The sequence below is a fragment of the Pogoniulus pusillus genome, chromosome 35 (genome assembly GCF_015220805.1).
Source record: "Pogoniulus pusillus isolate bPogPus1 chromosome 35, bPogPus1.pri, whole genome shotgun sequence".
NCBI lineage: Eukaryota > Metazoa > Chordata > Aves > Piciformes > Lybiidae > Pogoniulus > Pogoniulus pusillus.
In genome coordinates this window covers 4,674,800-4,700,403 of record NC_087298.1, presented here as the reverse complement: position 1 = coordinate 4,700,403, position 25,604 = coordinate 4,674,800, and the positions used below count along the sequence as shown (strand labels likewise).

At 51.6% G+C, this 25,604-nt stretch overlaps 1 protein-coding gene across 10 annotated transcripts in view; it reads left to right on the top strand.

Moving 5' to 3' along the window:
* ASTN2 (astrotactin 2) overlaps positions 1–25,604 on the top strand; it is a 471,703-nt gene that overhangs the window by 360,764 nt on the left and 85,335 nt on the right. For 5 of the 10 annotated variants that reach the window (XM_064171672.1, XM_064171662.1, XM_064171667.1 and 2 more), the window contains one exon: positions 840–988. In XM_064171672.1, the coding sequence (XP_064027742.1) occupies positions 840–988 (149 nt within the window). Of the gene's footprint in view, positions 1–839; positions 989–3,983; positions 4,746–11,679; positions 12,301–21,224; positions 21,321–24,737; positions 25,064–25,604 lie in introns of those variants that run through there. The other 5 variants (XM_064171664.1, XM_064171671.1, XM_064171669.1 and 2 more) reach the window with 5 other exon arrangements.

Below are 25,604 nucleotides of genomic sequence, written 5' to 3'. Positions count from 1 at the left end.
TGAGAACGCAGGAAGACTGGCTCCAGTGAGCCACAAGGAGCAGAACACCTCCTTAGTGAGCCAAAATCCATGGAAGGGTTTTGTTTCCCATCCTAAGTTCAACAAACACGCTCAAATGTTTGGGGCTGGGCTCTCTGTAGCCTTACACTTCATGTTGTCACTTACCCTGGTGCAAAAAGAGCAGAGGCCTTTGCACTGGCATGCCCAGGAGCACAAATCTGTTCTACCTTCACCCATCACCGTGCATTCCTTGAGCTGGGCTGGAGCTCCTGCCCAACTGCCCTGCTTTCACTGTTGCCCATGCCTCACAGCCTCACTCATGTGCAGCTGAGTAGATTCCAAGCCACAGCTGCCTTCTTCCCTCCTTCCCACCCTCCCTTGCCTTTTCTTACTGGTACTGGTGACTGGACCTCCCCTCCTGTAGACTCAACCCCACCATATTGTATGAGGGTTAAGCTGGATCCTCCCCTTCTCTTTTGCCTCTGGGTAGCTGGTCCTTGTCTCCTAGTGGGAACACTGTGGGTTCTCCCAGGAGCTAAAGGCTCCTTTTGATGGGACATTTGAGGTTGCATGTTTGTTCTGGCACAACCTAGGCTTTTCCAGAAGCAGGGAGAGGTAAGGACACATTGCAGTAGGTTGAGCGCTACTGGCCGTCAACTGGAAGTACTTCCATGCTCACCTACCTGCCCTCCCCTTGTGCTCCTGTCCTTGAGGGTCCATGTGCACATCCCTGTGTATGAGTGTGAGCCCTGCCTGGAGTTGTGCTCTTTGTAGAAGGGGACTCCTCCCCAGAAAGGGAGCTAATATCTTACTTGGTTTCTTTCTTGTCTCCTGCACAGCCTGCGCCTGTCCCCCACCGTGGAGCCCTCCAGCACAGTGGTCTCTCTGGAGTGGCTGGATGTGCAGCCAGCCATTGGGACAAAGGTGTCTGACTACGTCCTGCACCACAAGAAGGTGGATGAGTACACAGACACGGACCTCTACACAGGTGAGTGCAGCTGCCAAGGGCAGTCTTGATGCAGAGAGCACTCGGAGCTGCTGCTTCTGTGCATAAAGCTAAGGTGTTATATAAGGTATCAAAGCTGCTTCATTCAGGGAATGCTTCTGAAGGCTTCTGCAGACATAAATATTTGAGGGGAAGGGGAAATACAAAAATGCATCATGGCAGAAGGAAATTGTTTGCCCTTTTTCACTATGAGAGCTTTGAGCTGGAGTTTCTGATCAGATCAGTCTGAAATGCTGGAGGATGGTGGCTGTGGGAGGAAGGTCAGCCCTCAGCAACTCAAGGGTTTACTAGTCTACTTCAGTGAGTACAGCATTGTACACCAGCCTCTGAAAGGACACTTGAAGTTGCCTTGCATATTTATCAAAGTAACTTGAAGCCTACAACGTTTATGGAGAACATTTAAACAGCACAAAACTTCTCCAAGGGAAGAAGTTGCCTGGGCTGGAGTTCAGTTCCCAGCTCAGGCTTGGACTAGGGACTGTGTGCCTTGCAGAGGTTTCATCAGCAATTCAAGCCATGCTCCAGTGGCTGCTGGGCAAGGTGTAGAGGTATGAAGGATGGGGTTTGACTTGCTGAGTCCATGATGTATTTCAGAAACTAGTACTTGAGAACTTGAGTGATGCTACTGCCATGTGGAAAGCCAGGCAGAACCTCCTGCTGCTTTGTGCTTGAGGATTTTGGATGCAGTTTGTTGAAGAAGCTTATGTGGTATGTCAGGGGCAGCCAGTACTGATGACCAAAGCAGAGATTCATCTCTGTGTGAAGGCTCCTACCCCAGATGCTGGCAGTACCTAATTTCTGCTCCCCCACAGTAAGGGAACATGGGAAGAGAGTTTCTACCTGTTACTGGAGTAACTCTGTGACAGCTCCTGCTTTGGGTGGTAACCTCATTTGCTCTAAGGTGGAACCTGGTCAGCTTATGTGAGATGTGGCTGGCTGGGCTGAAGGTGGGGACAGGGTTGGTGCTGGAAGGAGGAATGTCACTGCACTCATGCAGCTTTGCAAGAGCTTCATTGCCATCCTGATGAGGTGTTTGTCTGTGTTTCTCTGTTGGGAAGTCGTTTTTGGGAAGATAATTCAGAGCAAGCCTGGATAAGAGGTGATTGAGGGGAGACTTTATTGCTCTCTACAGGTACCTGAAAGGAGGTTGGCGTTAGCTGGAGGTTGCTCTCTTCTCCCAAGCAACTAGTAATAGGACAAAGGAAAATGGCCTCAGATTGCACCAGGGAGGGTTTAGGTTGGATATTAAGAAAACTTTCTTTGCTCCAAGAGTGGTCAGACATTGGAATAGGCTTCCCAGGGAGGTGGTGGAGTCACCATTCCTGGAGATGTTCAAGAAATGTGTGGACATGGCACTTCAGCTGTGGTGTAACAGGCATGGTGGTGTTGTGCTGACTGTTGGACTTGATGGCCTTAAAACCCTTTTCCATATAAGATGATTCTGTTATTGTGGGAGTTACACACAGGCAGAACTTAGATCTTGGTTGGAAGCTCACTCACCTTGTGGTGGTGGCTTTTTTCTTCTCCTCGCTAATTTTGTAAGACCCTCAGAGCCAAGCCTTCTGCTGCCATGAGCTGCTGCAGAGCACTGGGAAGCTTTCCCTCCCTCTGTTCATCTTAGGCCCATCTATTCTGCTTCTGCAGCCTCTATTACCACTGCATCCAAAACCTTTGTGCTACATGACCTGGACTTTTTATGCTGGAGAAAGCCAGAACCTCACACCTTGGGCAGTCCTGGCTGCTTGTGGAGACCCCTGCAAGGAGCTCTGGCTCATGGCTCACACATCAATCCTCTCCCTCGGGAGCTTTCTCCTACACCTTGCCTGATATGACCATGGCCCCTGGGTTATGTTTGTAGTTTCCCAACGTGGCAGAGGGTTTGTTCTTTATCTCAGGGGGCAACCTCCAGTACCAGAGAAAGAAAACAAGCCACCAAAGGAGGGGCTTTGATTTGCATGAGGATTACAGATTGCTCACACATTGGTCAGATGAGGCCAGACCAGGGAAGTGTGGGGGTTCTCTTTTGAAGTCCTGGTAGCCAGAGTAGGAAATACAGATTAATATTATTATTATTATTATTTTCCCTTCATGACTGCCATGTGTTTGACAGGTGACTGAATTCATTGTGGGGAGCTGCCCTCCCCTCTCCCTAGTGAGGAGGACTGTTTGGGACAGAATGACCTCATTAACAATTAAAAAGAAAAGCCAGTCCTAAATCTCCCCCTTTTTTCCCAGGTTGTTTATAACCAAAGAGCATTCCTGCCTTCATTCCTTTCCTACCCTACAGGCCCCTAATGCCAGATGACTTGATTCTTGCACATATCTTGCCTAGATTTGCAGAGGTGCTGACTGCTGCAGCTCTCAAAGGCTTTGCTTGGGACCATTCTTCACCCAGCCAAAACTCCTGCCAAGGGTATCCTCTCACCACTGTCACCCACCCCTTGTGCTGCATCACCTCTCCAGCACATCTCAGCAGCATCCACCGAAACAATAAGTCAGCCTCAGAAGGAGGAAGCTCTGGGAGGGAGCTGTGGGGCATGAACTCTGTATGAGTTTTGGTGGATATTGGCAGATCTTCCTTGCCCATCAGTCTCCTGGCTGCTGGCAGGTTGCTCCTGATGCTGGGAGGAGCACCATGGGTATTTGTGGAGCATGGAATTGCTGGGATGGGGTGATTCTCCAAGGTTTGAGGGCTCTTGAAGCTGCTGCCATTCATCCATTTGATCTCTTTGAGTTTTTAATGTGTGGGTTGTTTGTGCTTGTGCAGGGATTTTGGTTTGGTTCAGCTGTAGTCATTTCATTGTGAGATTCCTGACTTTGGCTGGGGCTAGAGCTGTGCCCACCTGCTCTTCAGCCCCATGGCAAGCTGGTTCCTGGCCCCTGCCTAACCTACTTTCTGCCATCCTTTTGCCTCGCAAACACTTCTGGGCTCTCACTGTTGCAGAACCCATTGACTTCCCCTTTGCTTTGCAACTAGGAGATGTAGCCTCAAGACAGAAAATATTTACACCTCTTCTTCTTGGAGCCGAGTCAGAAGGGAGTCTGGAGACTGGTTTCTCGTGTGCCCCCTCTGCTCCCCACTGGACTCCACACAGGGCAGCGCTGCTGTAGGACAGGGCAGAAGGAGCTGGGAGCTCTCATGGATTGACCGCCCCCAGCTGTACATGCATTTTAAAGAGGCTTATTGCCAGTCCTTAGCAAAACACAGCCCTTGGACCATCTGAGGCTAAGGGGAGGCGAAGCTGCGCGCGAAACAAACCGCGCTTTCAACACCAGCGCGCGGGGAGCGAGCCGCTCTCCGCCCGGGAGCCGGAGGAGAAGATGGAGAGCAATTACATCCCCAACTGTTTGTTAAAACTGGTGGAAATTACTCATAATTCCATGTGTGCGACAGCTTTGTAGTTGAGTGATGCTCTTTGTTTGAACGTGGGGCTCTGGAAGAGGGCGCAGGCGCGTCTCTGTGTGTGTGTGTGTGTGTGCGCGGCCAGCCCCGCCAGCCCATGATGTCATGGACCAAGCAGGCGCTGCACTTGAGAGAGGGAGAGGGAGAAATGTGTTTTACAGGGTGAGGTACAAACTGAAATGGCTGTGAACATCTGGAACTGATATTAGGCTTGGAAAATGTTTTCTGTCACTCCAACACTCCTCTGGAGGAAGGTTTCTGAAGTTAAGAAGCTCCGAAGGGGATGAGGGGGAAGGGACGAGGGGAGAACATGACCGTGGTGCAAAGTGCTTTTTATGTCTTGGTTCTGGTTGCTGTAGCCAGGCCATGTCTCTGCCTGTGCCAGATGGGGGGACCTGTGGTATTGCTCTTGCACATCATGGTGGCTGTGGCCTAGGTGGTCCCCTGGATAAGCTGAGCCTCACTGCCTGCTGTGGTTCTGTGAGGGAGGCACCACAGCCTCCAGCCCATGATGGGTAGGAGCACAGAGAAGACTGAGAGGGAATTTAATCAATGTTTCTAAGTCTCTGAGAGCTGGGGGTCAGGAGTGGAGGGGATCAGGCTCTGTTCACTTGCTGCCTGGGATAGGACAAGGAGCAATGGATGGAAGATGCAGCACAGGAGGTTTCAGCTCAACACAAGGGGGAACTTCTTTCCTGTAAGGGTCCCAAAGCACTGGAACAGGCTCCCCAGGGAGGTTGTGGAGTCTCCTTCCCTGGAGACTTTCAAGGCCTGTCTAGATGTGTTCCTCTGTGATCTGTGCTCTGGCAGAGGGGGTTGGACTCAATGATCCCTTTGGGTCCCCTCCAAACCCTTACATCCTGTGAGCCCGTGATCCTTGCCCTGGTTTTAGTGTTGAAGCTGAGGAGCTGAAGTGGGAGGCCTCATTAGAAAGAAGAAGGGTGACATCCTTAAGTGGGGACAGGGAAACCTGTGCCTGCTTTAACACCACCTCTGCATCCCACCTGGGAGGTCAGACCAAGCTGAAGGCTGGTGCAGGCTGGAGTGGCTGCTGTGAGCATGCAAAATGCAAGGTTTATAAAGAAAAGAGCAAACACTTTGAATGTGTTTGTAGCGTGCACACAGCAGAGCTCTGGCAGCCAAGGGACTAGGCTTTTTAAAGGGTGAGGTCCTTGGCAGGGGGCTGCCCTACCTTGAGGTGGTGGCTGTGCTGCTGCTGTGGTGCTTTGTAGCTCGGGAGTCTTCCCACTCCCTTTCTCAGTGTTCCTGTCCCTGGCAGAGCTTTCTTCCCCTCTGCCCACAGCTGCTGGGTCTCTGAGCACACATCTGGAGGGGGCTTCACAAGGATGGTGAGGAGGCCCAGAGAGGTGGTGGTTTGAGGGTATGAGTGTCTCAAATCACTTAGCTGATGCTAAGTCAGACCTTGTACTCTAAGGTGGGAATGGTCTCTCCCTAGCTGAGCAGATGGAAGGAAGAAACCCCAAGACTCGGAGACAAACTGCTTTTGCTGAGGTCGTAAGAGCTGGGTAGAGAACTAACCTCAGCACAAGACCCTCAGCATCAAGTAGTACTCATCTCCAAGGGCAGAGAGGATTGCAAGTCCTGGTTCCCCCAAGTTCTGTGCTCTGCCCTGTGCTTACTCCTCTATCAGGACCCACAAGCAGACCACTGAATGATGCTGCACCTCCTACTCATTCCCCACCACCACAGTGGTCAGCCTTGTACCCGTGCAAAGCATATGCATAGCTGTGCTCCTTGAGTGTGAAATCATCTCCTGCTTGTGCTTCAGTGTCAGAGGACTGGGGAGATGCAGAGAAATGAAGCATCACATACAGCTGAGGGTGACAACGAGGGCAAATGTGACATTGCCACAATATGCTGCTTGCTCCGTGTTGCTAGTAGCAGATCATGAAAGAATTATGAGGCTTTACCTCTCTCCCAGTCCATTGTCTCCTGCAGAGGCATTTACACTGTGGTTTCCTCCTTTTTCTGTGGTACCACTTATACAGCTCAGTGTGTGCTGACAGCTGAGTCAGTGTAGCTGGGGGTATTGTTGGGTATTAGCTGAATCAAGCAAACATTGCCACTGCTCATCTGCTTTTATACATCAGTGCTGCTGCTGAGCATAAGAAGCTATATCCCAGAAGGAAAGATGAAGTCTAAGCAAAGACTCCCAAGCTTTGTTGTGTCTCCTGACATCAGGAGATGGCTGATCTTGGCTCTCTTTGGCTGGGCAGTGATCACGCTCATGAGCAGTGGTAGCCCTCATCCAGAACAGCTTGTAGTTCTCAAAGAAAGAAGGAGAACAGAAACACAGCCTGCTGAATGAGCTTGGTGGAGAGCATGTAGACCTCAGAGCAGGAGGATGCAGATTCTGGCAGCTTGGAATGTACCAGAGCCTTCCATATACAGGACTGTGGTGTGGAGAAGAGCTGTAGGAGATAGGCTGGGAAGGCTGTCAGGAGAATAGACCAGGTAGAACAATGTACCTGGTCTACAAGGAGAGACTGGGGGAGCTGGGGCTTGGAGAGGAGGAGACTGACAGGTGACCTCATCAATGCTCAGCCTGGAGAAGAGAAGGCTTCAAGGAGACCTGATAGTGGCCTTCCAGTATCTGCAGGGGACCTACAGGAAGGCTGGGGAAGGACTATTTACAAGGTCTTGTAATGACAGGGTAAGGGGTAATGGGTTTAAACTGGAAGAAGGGAGATTGAAACTAGATGTTAGGAAAGGGTTCTTCCCAGTGAGGGTGGTGAGACACTGGCACAGGTTGACCAGGGAGGTTGTGGCTGCTCTCTCCCTGGAGGTGTTCAGGACCAGGTTGGATGAGGCCTTGAGTGACCTGTTCTAGAGGGAGGTGTCCCTGCCTATGGCAGGGGGTTGGAACTGGATGATCCTTAGGTCCCTTCCAACCTAAACCATTCTATGATTCTATGAATCTATGTTTATAAGTATGTAAAGGTGAGTGCCAGGAGGCTGGAGCCAGGCTCTGCTGGGTGATGCCTGATGACAGGACAGGGGGCAATGGTGGAAGCTGAGGCATAGGAAGTTTCATGTAAACATGAGGAGGATTTTTTTCCCTGTGAGGGTGACAGAGCCCTGGAACAGGCTGCCCAGGGGAGCTGTGAAGTCTCCCTCTCTGGAGATATTCAAAACCCACCTGGGTGTGTTCCTGTATGATCTAGTCTAGGTGATCCTGCTCTGGCAGGGGAGTTGGAGTGGATGAGCTTTGGAGGTCCCTTCCAGCCCCTGACATTCTATGATTCTATGAAGTTGGGGGTATGGTTATATGAAGGCTGTGCTTTCCATGTTGCTGCCTGCTCTCTAGAGGAATCTCTGAATATGCATCATGTCTATAAACAAAAGAGAAAGAGGTCAAACCAGAAGGCTTAATGGTTTGTACACTGACAGGTTGTGCTCTGAACCCGAACTTGAGATACCTTATTACAGCTTAATTCTGTTCTGTGGAGCATTGTTCTGATATATCTGGAAGGCCAAGGCTGTGTAGATTAAGCTGTGGCAACCATCACCTCCACTACACCCTTGTGTGCAAGCTGTGCTGCTACTGTCACATGAAAACCAGTGGTAGGCTGGAGGAAGAAGAGAAACATCTACCTGGCTAGACCACAGACACTGTGCCTATCAGGAAGGAGCTGGTGCAGTCTCCATCCAAACATGTTATATTCTTATGATGTGCCTTAAGATCATCTTCAGAGTCCTGACTTCCAAACAGCCTAGGCACCTGAGAGTGGGAGTTGAAAGCTGCAGAGCTCGAGGTCCAGCCAGGAGCTGGTTACCTCTGTGAACAGTCAGAGTTCTCATTCACACCACAAGGTGTGGAAGGTGTTAAAGAAGCACGTTTAAACCAGTTAAAGGTGCTCATGAGTCCAAGCGTGGATGATGGTATTGACTACCTGTGTAGGGCCCTGAGGAGGCAAAGCCCTCTCCACAGAGCAAGCTGTGGCACCTGCCTTGCTGTAGGTGCTGTCTTGGTAGGTTCTTTGTGATTTGTAAGCTGCCAGATCACAAACTGAGACTTGGGAAAGAGACCACAGCCTGCCTTGGCTTCAGGACAGCAGTTGTTCTGCCCTCCTTATCTAAGATACCAGACCACTGCTCTGAGCACAGTGATGGTGGTGATCAGGAAGGTTGGTGCTCAGCCTCGGGGTCATTGAGAGCTCCTTCAGGGAGGAGCTGGGCATTTGACCCATTCTCAAAGGAGCTCATTGAACATCAACAAAGTAGAGGAGGACCTGATGGTGGTCAGGAGCTGGTGATGCACCAGTGCCAGTCTTACTCTCCTTGCTTGCTTGTCTTCATCTCCTCCTTCCTGGTGGATCACAGAATCATAAAGAATGGTTTAGATTGGAAGAGACCTTAGACATCATCTACTCCAACCGCTCTGGCATGGGCAGGAATGCCTCTCAACTAGACTTGTTTACTCAAAGCCTCATCCAACCTGGCCTTAAACACCTCTAGGGAAGGGGCATCCACAAGCACTCTGAGCAACCTATTCCACAGTCCACCCTCATACTGAAGAACTTCTTCCTTAGATTCAGTCTAAACATACTATCCCTCACCTTAAAGCCATTCCACTTTGTCCTGTTGCTAGATATCCTTATGAAATGTCCCTCTCCAGCCTTCCTGTAGCATCTCTGCCAGTATGGGAAGGCAGCTCTGAGGTCCCCCACGGAGTCTTGTCTTCTCCTGGCTAAACAACCCCAGCTCCCTCAGCCCATCCTCATAGCAGAGGTGCTCCAGCCTTTGGGTCATCTCTTTGGCCTCCTTCAGACTTGCTCCAACAGTTCTCAGCTGGTTCCTCAGTGGGCATGTGTTTGGCTGACCATAACCCCCAGTCAGTGAGGACTAGTTTGCTCTTGTGCTGGGAATGGAAAGGCAGCAGAGCTTCATCTGCAAATGCCTGTGTGCATGGAGCCTGGCCAGGACAGGGCTGCTGTATGGAAGTTGGCATTGCTGCTGCCTCTCCTCTAACTAGCAAATGGGCAAAGATAGTTTCAACACCCTGAGCACCCTGCTGGAGTGCTGAATCCACTTCACTTGTTAGCAGAAGGAAAGCTGATTCAAAAAGAAACCTTTGAAGAGAAGGTCAAGTTTTTGGAAGCTGCTTCCTGGGATGTGTTGTGTAATAGCACCAAGCAAGTGCTTAGTTTTGGCCAATGCACTCACTGCAAAGTACTGATTCCTCTCCCACTGGGACAGCTGGAGTTATTTCCACCTACCAGTGTCATTTTTGTATCCTGGAAAGCAGAAGGGAGGTGGAGGGTTCTCAGCTCTCAATTAGAGTTGAGTCAGTTGCTGAAATATTTCATCAATTCCTGTTTCCATATGGTTGTTCCAGGGGGTTTATTTTTATCTACCCAGACACCTTTTGGCCAGACCTGGGCATTCTCTTTGCTTTCTCCCACATCATTTCATGGGAGGAGAGCTGGGACTGTCTGCCTGTTCCCTGCTGACTGGAGGATGGAGCAGCCTAGATGGTGCCACGAGTATGTCATGCACTTTAAGAGCATGGTGTTTGCCAAGAGCTTTGTGCTGCCTGTTCAGAGCTACCTCTCCCTTAAGGCAAAGGACAGCTGTAGATACTCCCTTCTGACTAAGAAGGCTCTGAACTTCTTACACAGCAGTTAAGGAGGGCAGTCATAGAGGAGCTTTTTATTGGTCTGTAAGTTTATCCTGTAGGATTTAGTTTCTCCTGATCTGGAAAAGTCAAGACCACAAATCCATCTTGTCAGGAAGCATCAAAAGCAGAGGCTGCTAACACAGTCGGATAGATCATGGCATGTGAGTGTGGCTCATTGGAACATTTTCATAGGAGCCTTTATTGACTAAACAGGCTTTTCCAATCAGTCAGTTGTGGCTGGGATTCGGAGGGAAGCCCAGTCTGTGTTTGCAAAGCTGGGGCCTGGCAATGCAGCCCTGTGCCATGTGGAAAACAGAGGCTGGGGGGCATCTGTGAGGTGCAAGACAGCCCTGCTGTGGGAGGAAAATTGGGTATGCTTATGGAGCAAAGAACATGGGCCTGCCCTTTGGATGGGCCCAGGCTGGGCTTCCCTGCCAGGCTAGGATCTTGCTGGAGACTTTGCATGTTCCTTACAATCTGGCCAAAGCCTGAGATGAGATCTTGAATGGGACAGGGAATCTGCTTTCCAGTCCTCTGGCTGCCGTGGAGGTTTCCCATGCGTTCAGCTTTGTCAGGTGGCTGAAATGCAGTCCAAGAAGCCAGACAATGTCCCTCCACGCTCCTCTGGAAGGAAATAAGGCTAAGAAAGGGATCCAAGGAGGCACAAAAGCTGCCTAGGGACATCCTATTCTGTCCTGTTTGAAATCTCTCAGCCCCAGTGCAGGAGGTACCTCGGGGACACTGCAGTCATTCTCAGCTGTGATTCTGTCCATTGCCTGCTCTGCCCTGCCAGCATCAAGCCTGCTCTAACCCACACTGCTCTTCAGGCACATCTGTATTAGATGGCACATGGTGGTACAGGCCCCAAGCTGGACTGCGTACCCTGTGTGTCCTGAGGACCATTGTCCCCTGCCTCCCTGTTCACCAAGATGATGAGGGGCTCCTCCTGTTGGGCAGTGGCTCAAGGTGGGATATGTCATCTGTTCCTCGTGATGCTTTGGTGTGAGGAAAGTGAAGTGAAAATGGAGGGGGATTTAACCTTCAGTCAGGGGATTTGCCAATTAAAATAGCTGCTCCTCTGGCAGGTTTCATATGATATAAGAGCAGGGAGAGACCCTCCCCATCTCCCCTGTGGCCCCTTCCCAGTTTGTTCAGCTTGCCATGGGTTGAGAGCTGGCTCTTAGGAGCGAGGGGGCAGCTGGGTCTAGGTTACATTTCATGCTGTTTAGATAGGATAAACCTTTCCTCCCTGTAATTGGGTGATTGGGCTTGTGAGCTTTCTCAGATATTAATCTGGAGACCCCAGAGGGGGTCAGATTAGGGTATGGAGACATAATAGGAAATGCTGCTGTGGGTAGTTTGGGTTATGGGGATAGAGTGGCTATTCCCCAGCATTCCTCTGCTGGGTTTCCACTGATCAGGCCTGCATGGTGGGGTCAAGGAGCGGTCCTGTCCCAGCACCAGGTTGACTTGGTCTTTGCTGGCAGCAGAGTCTCTGAACATTATCTACCCCTGAAGTCCTGCTCTGCCAGAGAGCAGGACCATGACCTCTCCTTTGCCAGAGGGAGGGGTGAGTAGTGCTGACCTGCTGTTGGGGTTCTTCACAGAGGAGAGAACCTCTCATTTCAGATGGGCATCATGTCTCCAGGTCCCCTGAGAGAGAAGAGGCTCCATATTCTGAACTGGTGCTGTTTGGACCAAGTGAAGTCTTCCTCCTTGCCAGCCCATGTCCTGCCAATCCTGGGAAAGGGATTAATGTATCCCAGAGGGGATCATTTAGAGCAGTGAACTTTTCATCTCTCTTATGTGGGAGATGCATTTGAGGAAGAATGTCCTGTTGGTCCAGTCAGAGCCAGTGAGATCAGCTCATCCCTGTAGCCACAGGACTGTTGCAGAGTTCTGCCAATTAGGAATGTTGTTTCAGTGTGGGTTTCCCTTCTCCAACACCTCTTGGGATGCTGCAGCATCCTAGGCCGCATCCCAGGAGGTGCTGAAAATGAGAAACCCACTCTGTTTATGCTGCATGCTTGTTTGGTGTGGGGGTTAGTACCTCCTCCCAATTCCTGCTGTGACCAGGAACTGCTCTGCAGCGTTGCTGGACGCAAGTTCTGCTGATACGAGCCTGGCTCCAGGCACTGGTCTGCAGTGCTCCTTCCAGCTCTCATTTCTTTTTATTAACAGTGAGATGACAGATAGAGGATGGTCATTAATTTAATAAAGGAAGTTTCTGATTGTGACTACAGAAGCAAAGTCCTGAGGTTTTTTGTGGAGGTCTGATGACTCACTCTAATGAAACTGGGGTAGGAAATATCTGACTGGAGCTTGGAGCATGGCAATGGCTCTTCTTACATAGCAGCCAGGCTCCTGCAGTCATTCTACTATCTTTGGCTGGGCTGTTGTTGTGACTGGCCTCACCAATCTGAACGTTGTCCCACTGAGAAGACCTAAATTTCAACTCCATAGAGACTCAGAGTCTTGTGCTGCTTGGTCATTTTGCTGGCTGTAATGGGGCTTGCTTATTGTTTCCATGGTGCTGGCCCTCAATGCCTGCCTGGGCTGACGGTGGAGTCTGGAGTGCTGTACCATGGCTGAGGGGCTCTGTGTGTAGCACTCAGATGTGTGCACACTCATGACGACACCAAAGGCAGGACAGTCATGCTGTGAGGGGAGGGCTTGTGCACAGTCACAGATAATACCTGGCTTTCCTTTATCTTGTCTATGGAAATCAATAAATCTCACCAACCTCACTGTGCAGCCTGAGAAATTGAGGCACTCTGCAGTAACAGCCAAAAATGCTGTGAGGACTCTAAATCCAGAAGAGCCAGTTAAGAGCAGGGGGTCTTAAAGTCATGCACAGTCAATATTTGCTGTGCCTGCTGCTCTCAGTCCTCAACAGTTCACACTTGGCTGCTGATTATGTTCAGATCTCAGTTTCCCATTCCTCTAAAAAACCTTGGTGTTGTTTTGGTGGATAGAGAGTGTCAAACCCAGGATGTCCCTGTCCTCTGAGGGACCAAGGCAAGCAGCAGCAGCAGCAGCTATTTCCCAGACATCAAAGTTGCCATTGGGTCTGCTCTGTCCTGGTGCACAGCTGTCATGGTCAGCAGGGGTGCCAAACCCTGTGGGGACAATGTGAAGTGGCCATGGGGACTGTTCCACGTCAGCATCCTCAGTTCACTGGGGGTCCTACCACAGTCCTGCAGCTGATGTAGCTTCCTCTGCCAGACACCCTCAGGTTAGAGTGATGGTGTCCAGCAGCATAACCCTATCTTTATCTCCTTCATTTACTTTACTGAAAGAGTGGTCAGGCATTGGAACAGACTGCCCAGGAAAGTGGAGTCACCATCTCTGGAGATGTTAAAAGATGCGTGGACATGGCACTTTGGGACAGAGTTTAGTGACCCTGGTGGTGTTGGTTTGATGGTTGGGCTTGATGATCTTAGGAGTCTCTTCCAACCTTAACAATTCAGTGAGCTTGGCACCCTGCTTTCTGAGGATAAAGGCATGAGGGCATTGTCTCTTTAGTTAAGCTGAGCTTTCTTTGAAAACTCTCAGACTTCTTCCAGTCTTCAAGGATGAGCTCAGAGCAGCAGCAATAGCTGCTTCAGATTGGGCACTGAGGCCCCTAGACCTAGAGAGAGACTGCGCGTTCCTCTCCCGGGGGGGCTGGGAGGACTTTTGGCTTCAGCTCTGCCTGGCCCCAGCTCCCAGCCTTCCTGCTCCCTTTTGTCCTGAAAGCAGGAGGCTGTGGAGAGGCATGCTGGGACTTGTTGGGAACAGGGCTGGAGAAGGGAGCGTGTGAGCTGGAGAGATGGCATGTGATGGGGAGACACGGGAAAGCTGCCCAGTTCAGCCAGGCGAGGCTGGGATAGTGCAGGCGCTGGGTAGCTGGACAGGAGCTCCTTGCTCGCCCCAGCTGTGCAGCGCGAGGGTCGGCTGCTCAGCATCTGCCTGCCTCCTCCAGCTGCAAGCAGCTGGCGCGTCCGTCGGGAACACGCTGAGCTGCACTGGGACCGACCCCGCTTCGGCTCGGCCGGGTCAGCCAGCTCCCTTCAGCTCCTGGCTGTGGGCTGATCCTGCACCCTGAGTCCTCTCCTCCTGGGGTACCCCACAAACAGGGTGCTGGGGTGAACCTCTGCCCTGCTCTCTGCGTGCACAGCACGGGCAGAAGGTGCGACGAACACCAAAGGCAGGCAGCAGGGTTGAGAGTGGGAAATGCCTTCCTCCCTGCCCCTCAAACGCATCAGCCAACCTCCTCCAGCATGTGACAGATGCCCTTTATCTGCTGATATGGGCCATAAAACAATCCAGATCTGTCCATAATCCTGTTAGAGCCTTTGACTCTTGCTCCTGCGACTCCCGGCAGCTCTAATTGCGGATCCCCATGCCGGTGATTAATGACTTGGTTCATCTTCAGCGGCACCAGCGAAGCCTGCTCGCTCCCCGCCACGATTAGTGCAAAGGGGAGATAATAACCCCTGCTAAAAAACCAACAGCACAGAAACGTGGCCTTGGCGTTTCGCCTTCACCTGGCCCTTCTGCATCCCCTCCATCCCCTCACTCCTCTCCCCACCCCAGCCTTTCATCTCGGAGAGCAGGATCCTAATTGCCGCGCGCTCTTAATTCTGCCGCACCGTAACCCATAAATCACTCCGACACGCGGAGCGTTTCCCTGCTCCTCAACAAAAGGAGCAGGATTTTCTCCTCTGCTGCGTGTTTCACAAGTGACTAATTGCATCAAGGCACCTTTGAAGCAATGACTTCATCAATTGCTCATCCTGCAGGCGCGCTGCTGGTCTGATCTGCCTGATCAGGATCCTACATTTATTAGGATTAATTTATTCTCCGATCGTTTTTCTTTCGCCACAGGAAGGCTGAGTGATGTTACTTGCTCAGCTACGTAAGCACGATTTCTTGCCTCATTACTGAGCCTGAGATATTTTTGTTACATGCTGAAACTTCTCCAAATGAGTAATGCTGCATCTCGGGTAGGAGTGCTCCTGGGACACCAGAGAAATCAAGTTATTGCAGGGTACCCACAAGCTGGCTTCAGATCTTTGTGGTCTTCCTGTCTGATCGTGCCCCTCCTCACCCCATTTTTCGTGGGGCACACATTGGTGTGAGTGATCGCGCTTCTTGGGGGGCCAGGAGTGGGTTAGAGTTTGTGTTTGTCCCAGCTAGAGAATCATCCAAACATGGAGGTTCTTGCTCTAGGTTAGCAAATCCTCATGAGGCTGCTGGCAAAGAGGCTGGGTGTGTGGCTGAGCCGGAGGGGTGTGGAAGGGCTGGCTAGTGAACACAAGCTGAGCATCTGCAAGAAGACACTCTGGCTGGTGAGGACAGAGAGCAGTAAACACGGGCAAATTCACACATTGTCTGAGAAGCTGTGGTCAGGCTGTTCTGTAGGAGTAGTGGCTGATAACTGCCAGAAGCCCTTGACTCAGCTGCTAACCTCCCACCCCCAGAAAGACTCCTCTTTTGGGAAGGACAGAGCTTGTTTGCATCCAGGCAGGAATTCAGCCTCGGCTTCTTCCATTTCCTCTGCTCTTCATTCACTGTTGGACCCAGAAGGAGCCTGGGACAGGGGATTTTGCAGCATATCTTACGGGCCAAATGGTTTAAGATGTGGTTTTGGAAAGCTGTAGCAATGCTGGAGAGCCTCACCTGGATGATGTGTAGTGCTGGGATGAGGAGGTGCAGGAGGGAGGATGAGGGAGCCCTGGGTGTGGATGGCTTCTCTCTGTTGTACTGTGAAGGAGTACACCAAGGCCCCCATAACACAGGCTGGGAAAGTGCTCGTTCAGCACCAAGGAGCTTGGGTTTGGCCAGAGACCACGGAGAAGTAGGTGACTGTTTTGGAGAAGCTGGAGAAGGGGCAGCTCTGGAGCTGGGAGTTGTACTGGAGCCCAGAGCTGTACAGTGATGTGCTTGTTTTGCTCTGCCAGCAGCAAGCTGGCAAGACATGGGCAGCTTTGATGGCAGATCAGCTGTGCTGCTGGATGTCCAGCCTCGGGTCATGTCATGTGTGATGGGCTTAGCTGTTAGCGAGTGACGGAGCAGAGACTTGGTCCCTGCCGGTGCTGAGACCTGCCGTTCCACTCTCCCTCTGGCCCCATGGTAGGGGGCTTGGGTTTGGGTGGATGAAGAGGGGTTGCTGCCAAAAGCCCCGTTAAGAAGCAGGGGAGGCTGGTGACTGTGGGTCTTTGCCTACAGAGGGGGCTCCTGCACTGCCCAAGGCTGTCCGGGCTGGGAAGGCAGAAGGGATGCAGCGGCTGCCAGCTGACCTTTCTCAAACAGTTCATGGGTTTCCAGAGCAGCCGAGGTGTCAGCGGTGTAGAGCAGTCACAGCTTCCCAGTCGCTGGAGGAGGAAGGCAGGGGGCACTCGAAAGGGGAGGAAAAGGCTCTGTCCTGCAATGGTGGAAACCTTGCAACCTATTAACCGTTTGCTCAGCGGAGAGTGGAGCAGACAAGGAGCTGCTTTTCTCCCGTGCCCTGCTCGTCCACCTTCTTGCCCTTCTCTCCTCTGCCCCTGCCTGCCTTTCCTTCCCAGCTCCCGCCGAAGCAGGGCTCAGGACATTGTGGATGTAGGTGAAAAATGAGCCCTGCCCCACCAAGCTGAGCAGCCCTAAGCTGAGCAGCATAGCGGAAAGCAAAGCGTGTCTCTGCACCCAGCAGTCCCTGTGCTTGTGTCTCCATGCAGAGCCCTCTGCTTTGACAAAGCCTCTGCAATCAGACTTAATTAGTAGACAGGCACCCACAGAATAAAACCTTTTCCAGCCCATTTCTAACCAGGGTGCTGAGGGTTGCCAGATACCTTTGCTTGCTGAGAGCGCATTTGTCTCAAGCAAAGGGCTGAATTGCTCCACGGCAGCCTAAAATCAAGACTCTTTTCCTCACGGCTGACAAAGCCTGGGAGTAAATTAGCAGGCAGAGTCTGTGAAAGGAAATGTTTCCTTAAACGTTTCCATAAAAGCTAATTGGCCTGTAAGAGCCACGTACCTGTGGGCTCACTGCCTCCCGGGGTTCAGGGCTCAGGGAATCTATTCCTGGCTCGGCTCATAATTTGCAGAGTGACTTTGAGCAGGTCATTTCAGTTCTTGGTGCCTTGGTTTCCCTCTCTCTGAAACGAGAATGCTCCCTTTCCAGAGCACTGCTGAGGTTTAAGTACTAAAATTTTATTACTCCATTGAAGATCCTTGGCAAAGGGATGTTATGCAGATAGAAGGTTAATGATGATGATAGGGAGAGAATAAAAGAAGAAATTGCTGTTTTATTTTTATTTTGTTCTTTAAATGATGTTTAATAGCCAGTTTTCAATTCAGGAATAAAACCCAGTCCTCTGTGACCACCAAATTATCCCACAAATGCTGTTCAGCATGCTCTTAGAGCTTGCAGAGAAAGGGAGGAGCCTGCCCCTTCTCTCTGCTCTTAGGAGCGAAATGCCTCTGAAGCAGCTGATCTTGTGTGAGAGGTTTTCTTTTCCCAATTAGGAAGCTTGTCTTGAATCGTGAATAATTAAGAGAGCACTTCCCAAGAGTCCTCCACCCAGTGCCATGTGTCTGTTAGGAGCTGGTGGTCCCTCTGGGGGTGGCAGCCCCACTGTGTCAGGTAGGATGTGTGTTGCAGCAACTCCTTGCCCCATGTCTGAGCAGATGAAGGGGGATGGAGGGACCTGCTTGAGCACAGCTGGGAAGTCAGACAGACAGACAGGACAGAGCTCCAGATCTGCCCGAGAGAACTGGAGGTTGAACCAAGCCATTACCCTCACAAATTAACACTCTGCCTTTCCAGAAGAATCTCTAGGCAAGCATGTACCACTGTGGTGAAGACCTGGAGAGCAAAGGTGCCCCTTCCAGAATAAGAGCCTGTTAGTGTTTGCAACGGCGCTGGGGGATGGGAGGGATGCCCACAGGCTGAGTGCCCACCCAGATCCTCTCTGGCCCCAGAGCCCTGCCCATGGCCTGCCCCAGCAGCTTCGCTGGCCACCCCAGTTTGTCATCCTCACCACATCCACCATGGGCTGGAAATGTGAACCACAGTGAAACTGAGCGCAGTCTGCGGCCTGCTGCCTGCTTGTTTGTTTCTGTTCTCATTTGTTTTGTTCACAAACAGTAGCTACGTCGAGAATGCCATGTTCATCACCCCCAAACTGTTACAAAAGTTAAGGTCAAATTCATGGGATAGTTTTGGCCAGGGAAAAGAGCAATGTGGACAAGTTGGTCCCTGGTGGGTGAAGCGCGTGGGGGCTGGAGGATGCTGTCTCCTCTCTTTCCGCTGGTTGTGGGTGAGGTTTCCTGTCTGGGTGGCAATGTCCAGCCGTGGGGTAGAGGCTAAGTTTGTGAGAATCCACTCTTGGTGCTTGAGCTCTCTTTTTCTTCCTGCTGAATTCCACTTTGGAGAAGTAGTTGGCGAGATGCGGTTTGTTAGGGGAAGTTAGGGCAGCTGGAGAGGGAAGCAGGGGGAAAAGCTTTTGGGCACACAGTCTGCTTGTAGTCACCAGCTAGACCCTTCACTGTCTCCCTACCCTCCTCACTGTCCAGTGGCTCATTTGAGAGGTGCAAGACCTCTGCCCATTTTGCCTGTCTCCTCACATACTATCCTACCCCTCTGGCTGTCCACACTACCTTCCTCTGATCTGTCCTTCTGCAAGTCCCCATCACCTCCTGTCAAGCTTGTTGTCCTGTTTCCTTTCTGCACAAAAATCCCACCCCACAGCCTATATTCAACCACAAAGTCTCAATGTATGACTTTTTTCCTTTGTTTTTGACCTCTTGAATATCTCTGAGGTTCTTTGCAGCACTTCAGATTTCATTGTCTGTGTAACAGGCTTCTAAACAAGGAACAGTGTGGCCAGCAGGACAAGGGAGGTTATTCTTCTCCTGTACTCAACATTGCTCAGGCCACATCTTGAATACTGTGTCCAGTTCTGGGCCCCTCAATTTAAGAAAGATACTGAGGTGCTTGAACATGTCCAGAGAAAGGCACCAAGGCTGTTGAGAGGCTGGAGCACAGCCCTGTGAGGAGAGGCTGAGAGAGCTGGGGGTGTGCAGCCTGCAGAAGAGAAGGCTCAGGGCAGAGCTCATTGCTGTCTACAACTACCTGAAGGGAGGCTGTAGCCAGGTGGGGTTGGGCTCTTCTGCCAGGCAACCAGCAACAGAAGAAGGGGACACAGTGTGAAGTTGTGCCAGGGGAGGTCTAGGCTGGATGTTAGGAGGAAGTTGTTGGCAGAGAGAGTGATTGGCATTGGAATGGGCTGCCCAGGGAGGTGGTGGAGTCGCCCTCCTGACAGGTGTTCAAGCCAAGCCTGAATGAGGCACTTAGTGCCATGGTCTGGTTAATTGGACAGGGCTGGGTGCTGGGTTGGACTGGATGATCTTGGAGGTCTCTTCCAACCTGATTGATTCTATGATCCTTGCACAGTCTCCATCCCCTCATCACATTCACTCAAAGCTCTTCTCAATCTCTTCTGAGTACAGACAGCTGTTTTTCTCCTCATCCCCATGCACCTCTGTCTCATTTCTCTCTCTCCCCCCCTGGATTTTCTCTGCCACTTCAATAGATATGGTCACAGTGAATTTGTTGAAGACATGGGTTCATCTGGGTTTGCCATCTGTGCCTGGACAGAGCCATTGTGGGACTGTGGTGATGACAGTAGTTGATGGAATAGCTGAAGTTGGAGAAGACCAGTAGGGATCATCAAACTGACTCACTGAAGCAGGAGCTGTCTGCTCACAGGTGTGTGTATGCAGCCTCTCCCAACCATACCCTTATCTGTCTCAGGACCTTGAAGTGCTCCTGCAGGATGAAGTGATTGAATAACATTGCCCAGCAAATGGTCACTTTGCATGAGTAAAACTCAGCATTGTAAAGAGGAGGAGCTTGTTCTGCTTCTCAACTGAAGAAGCACTTTGTGAGATGTTGCCATAAGAGCTGTTTGAGTGTTGTGTTTGTGTAATGGATGAGGAAGCACTGGGAATGTCTGGAGAGGACATCCCTCAAGGTATGACTTTACATCCTGCAACCTTCCTTGCCTTGTGGCTTGCCATTCACTCAGTGCTTCTTCATAGCAGAACTAAACCCAGCCCTTTTGTGACCTTAAGTGATTGCTATAGGATTTCTTTTATTTGTGGACCTTGGCTTGGCCTTCTGCCGCTATTTGTCTCTCCTGAAATAAGAAAGGATTCTGCTCTTTCAATTCCTGCATCCAGTTTGGAGGGGGGGTCGGGTATTACCGATCGGGGTCAGTAAATAGCTCATCTGACTTCATAATACTTAGCATTTAGATAGTGCTTTCCACTGCCAGAGCCCTTTGCAAACTCCCAGCAATCCTCCCAGCACCCTTCCAGTTAGGTAAGTATTAACTAATCCCAAACAAATAGATTTCGGTGTGGAACTAATGTAGAGAATGCAGAAGAGTAATTGAAGCTTTCAAAGAAAACTAGTGGGTAATCTTGCAACAAAATTAGAGGAAAAGGGCAGGGAGAAGGGAAAAAAGCCCAAGTTATTCAATGTGAAAGTTAAATCAGACCTGAGCATATTGTTAATTTGCATTTCAAGTAGCCAGTTTGGCTGCAAATGTGACAACTACTTAGTGTAAGTCCTGCCATTTGGAGGTCTGAAATACATTAAAGCTTCAATAGGATGCAAAATAATTGAATTGAAAGTGCCCTCAATGTTCAGCTTCTCCATGTAGGGCTTTTTTTCACCTTGCAGACAGTATAGAATTCCCTGTTTTCTGTGTGTTTATATCTAACAACTCTAAGTGTTGGTTCCCTAATTTCATTCTGCCTCTTATCTCCGATGACTGAGAAGTGAAGGAGGTTTACACACCCTCACTAGCAGCTTCATCAAAATGTCTTGCCATTGGTGTGTCTTGGCTCATTTTCCTTCTATCTCTGATTGAACAGTTGCATTTGGTCAGCAACAGAACTCACAGAGTGGTTGGGGTTGGAAAGGATCTCCAAAGTTCATCTAGTCCAATCCCCTCTGCAGTCAACAGAGGCATCCTCTACTAGATCAAGTTGCTCAGAGCTTTGTAGAGGCTGACCTTGAATATCTCCAGGGATGAGGCCTCAGCTACCTCCATGGGCAACTTGTTCCAGTGTTCCACCACCCTCATGATAAAGAACTTGTTCCTAACTTGCAATCTAAATCTACTCTTCTCTGATTTCAGACCATTGCCCCTCAACCTGTCACTGCAGGCCTGTGTAAACAGCTCCTCTGCAGCCCTCTTGCCTTGCCCACTGGCCCAGGTCCCTGCCACAGAACCAGCAGCCACAGTGGTGGTGCATGCCAAAGCCCCACGTGTGCCCGCTTTGCTGGCTGGGGTTGAAGGCAGCTTGGGTTGAGGTGACAGCCATGACAATGCTCAGGGGTGACTCTGGATGACAGCTGGCAAGGCCACAAGCAGGGCAGGGCAGAACCGAGGTGTGATGGGGTGTTCCTGGCACAGGAGATGACTTAGACCTGTGTGCAGGGCAGAGGGGGTGGAGGGGCTGGGAGTCCTGACTGGGGTGTCTTAGGGGTGAAGACTAAGAGTGGGACAAGCTGTGAGCCCAGCCAGGCTAATCTATGTTAGCAGAATTCAGAGGGTGCTCTCCAGGAGCTTTTCTCTCTTACACTCACCCAAATCCCAAGTCCACTGCTCCCTGCCCCAGGTGTTTCTAAGCAGTTGTGCATTTTCCTCAGACTTCTCTTTCTCTCCACCCTCAGCTCCAGGTTTTGAGTAAAGAATTGTGCCTGTGGAGCACCAAGCATGACCATTTATTGCAGAGGTCAGGCTCAGGGGAGGCAGGAGGGAGCATATCCCTCCCTCCCTCCCTCATGCTCCCCGCCCTCCCCTCTGCTCCTTGTACCCCTCTGCTGAGAACTTCTCAAGAAGAAAGAATAATACCAGGTTGGCAGGTCTATTCACACGGTGTAAAATTGAATTAGTGGAGGTATGTGAGGAACATGGCTCAATTTCCATGGGGATGAGGAGATCTTTATCACCACCCCCCAGGATTATCCCGTGCAGCACAAAGCTGCTTTTGGCACTGGTGGGTGGGCATCCCCCCAGCAGCCTGGTCAGGGTAAAATCGAGGTGACGTCTGAGCTGGGCTGGCCTCGCTGGGCTGGGGAAGGGAAAGAGGAGAACTGAGCTTAGGGGGAGCTGAGGTGAACATCTGCAAAGGTGCAGGCTGGAGATGGGACAAGCAATAGGAGCCACGAGTTTACATGCACCTCTTCCCCCCAACATTGTTTTCTGTCCCTTCTCCTTTGACAAAGTTCAGCACCTTTGACAAACCTGCGGGGTTTGAGGAGGTGCTGAGCTGTGCTGGGGCCAGAAGGGACGGCAGCAGTGGAAGGCAATTGGAGGAGGCTGCATCCTAATCCCCACAACAACAGCCACCCCTTCTCTCTGTGCTGCTGCTGAGCTCCACCTCCCCCTGCTTTCAGTGACAGCTGAGGAGATGCCCAGGACAGAACCTGCAGAGATGTTGGCCCTGTTCCAAAGGGATTATCATCTCTCTGTCCCAGAAAAGTCCCTGCAGCCCGTCCAAAAGCTTATCCAGACCAGCTCACCCCAATCAAACCTCAGGGAAGGGCTGAGGCTCAGCCTGAGCATGGTTGCAGTGCCACAGGAGAGATGTGACGGTGGAGCAGTGGAACAGCAACCGCAGCTTGCTGGGCTGGTGGGCTCCACGTTCACAAAGTGCAGGACGGGAAGGGCAGGCGAGAGGGAAGAGCCCTGTCTGCACACACGCCCCTGTGCAGCCCAGCCAAGCTCGGGGGCCGGGAGCAAGAGGCCTCTTTGCTTCCTCCCTCTCCACCCTGGAGAGACGTGGCTGGGTGGAGGTCTGGCCAAAACCTCACATCCTCTGGCTTGCCAGCACAGCTGAGCCGGGGCAACTGGTACCTAGCACCAGTACAGTTCTGGCACTCCAGCAGGGAGAAGCAGTGTGCATCCCTGCGGTGCCATGAGGAGAAAGTCCTGGAGTGTATGGGATGGGTGTGCTGTGGCTTTGGGGTGTACAGGGCAGGGCTTAAAGCAGGGTCCCACAGTGTCAGGTGAGAAAGTATCTTCTCCCTGCATGGCCAGCATGGGAAACGGTACAGAGAGGGGCTGCTGGGGCAGAGGAGCACGCAGAAAGATGAGCAGGGAGTCATGGGCACTCAGTACAGCATCGCCCAGGAAAGCAAGCCCAGCCAGGGGTTGAGCAGCAGTGGGGTCCTGTGTGGGCAGCTGATGGAAGAGCTGCCCAGGACATTGGTCCTTGCTCCTCCACCAGCCAGATCTGCCACTCACAGTCTCTTTCCCACCTCGGAGCGATTTGTCCTCAGGTTCCTGCAGGAGGGCAGTGGCCCAGTTCTCATGAGCAGCCCTGCCAGATCTGCTCGCCGAGACCTGCCCAACCCAGGCTGGGAAAACCAGGCCCAAAATACCATGCGATGAGCAGATGTTCCCTTTGGGCTGCAGCCCATCCCGAGCAGTGCAGGCCAGGCTCCATCAGCGCTGACCCACGCGCTGTGCGCTCCCAAGCCTCATGTTTGTAATTGCTGCCTTTAGGTGTGACCATCTGAAAAGTTACAGTCCTTATTTTCCAGAGACTGGGGCACAATCTCTGTGGCTGGGACCCTTCTTAATTGAGCCTGGCCCCTTAGGGCCTCTTCGACACCTCTCTCATTCCCTGAAATTGCGATCAAGGGCTCTAAATAGTAGTGGTTTCTACTTTTACAGTGAGGAGCTGCTCCCTTTCCAGTGTGTGCAGCTGCTGGTAACCATATGCTGCTCCTATATGGCACCCATGTGCAAGGAGCATGTAAAACTTGACAGCCAGCATCCTTCAAAATAGGTGGGAGGTCTAAAAAGGGGCATCTGGGGAGCGGCTGGGCGTGCTCTGCCATGGCACTTCACTCTGAAAGGGTCCTTCAGCCAGATGGGCTTGCAGTAGGTTGGTTTGGCACTGCCCAGTGTGGGATGGGTGCTGGGGGAAGGCAGAGCAGGATGCTCAGTGGTTTGTGTAGCACTGTGGCCTCCATCACCACCAGACCCACAAACACTGCTGCCTTTGGGTACTGCTGCTTGCTCCCAGTCCACATCTAAAGCATCCCCTACATCGCACATCATCGCAGGAGCCCTTTATGATGCCAGCACAGTGGCTCAGGTAGTGAAATACACTTCAGTTTCCAGACTAAAAAGGGTTAAATCGCCACTGTGCATGGGCATGGTGCAACTGCCCTGGGGCCCCTCAGTGCTGAGCTGGGCAGGATGGGGAGCACAGCAGCTGCCCAGCCACCAGTGCCAGCTCAGCCCCTTGGCATTTGCCCACCACACGCCTTCGCTCGTGGCAGCAAGCAGAGCCCACAGCCTTCTTGCTTGTTTGATTTCCTCCTGTAACCAGCCTGTTTATTGTTCTGAAAAGGTTAAATTGGTCAGGGGGAAAAAAAATAGGAGAGATTTTTTTTTTCTTCCCCTTTCTAATGGGAGTCTGGGGACCTTTTCCCTGCTGACGTCAGAGTCATATCCAATAGCCTTTGCAGTGAGGCCTGATTTGCAAAGGACACCCTGGGGAAAAGCAAAAATCTTGGTGAAAACTTTAAAAAGAAAAAGCACCCTTTGAGACGATTTTCTGCTCCTTTTATGTCCTGATTTCACCTTCTAATTACTGATTCCTCCTTTCTCTCTTTTTTTTCCGCCCCCCAGCTGAGGGAAGGCAGGAGGGGAGTGGGTTCGCAGCCCCCCGTCCACGCACACGCTCCCCGTTGCTCCCTGTGCTTGGCTGTCCCCCCCAGCTGCCATGCAAGGAGAAGCCAAGCCCAAGCAGCTGGGCTGCTGCGTCCTTCCTTGGCTGGGAAGCTGAGGGGGCCCCGTCTGGGTCGCTGTGTGCTCAGGCAGCCCCAGCCCTGCCATTCTCCAGCCTTGCCTCGCCTTGCAGGCACACCAGCATGGTGCCCACTGGGCAGCGGTGCAGCATCAGCTGCTTCTCACCATCCCTCAGGTCCTGGAGGGCATGAGAGTCCATTGCCTCCTCCTTCCCTCCCTCCCCAAGGCAGGTAGGCAGGAAGAGGCAGTGGCAATGTGGAGTTGCAGCCCTGCCTGTGTCTCTGCAGGCTTTCAGAGCAAGACCATCTCCTGTGTGATACCCAAGCAATGTCCTGCAGCCCCCCACAGCGGGACCAGCAAGGGTGTAGGTGGCAGGGGCATAGTTTCAGCTTGAGGAATTAATTTTAGGTTATGAATGCCACTCTGGGGAAAGATGCCAGGACATCTCAGCTGGAAGCTGATGTCCCCTGTTTACAGCATGACTGCAGGAGATGCCCAGGCTCATTGGGCATTGCTGAGGGGTCAAGGTTGGAGGTGGCATTTCTAAGATGCTCTTTGCTGGGCTGCTGTGGGCATCATGGCTCCCTTGGAGCCACAACCCACATCTGGCTGTGGCCATGGTCAGGAATTTGATGCAATGCTCTTAATTAGCACCCCAGCACAAACAGTGATTTGTAATCCCATGTGCCTGGGCTGGCCTGAACTCTTTCCCTAGGGCTGAAGGGGTCCTTTATGCAGCTGAGTCAT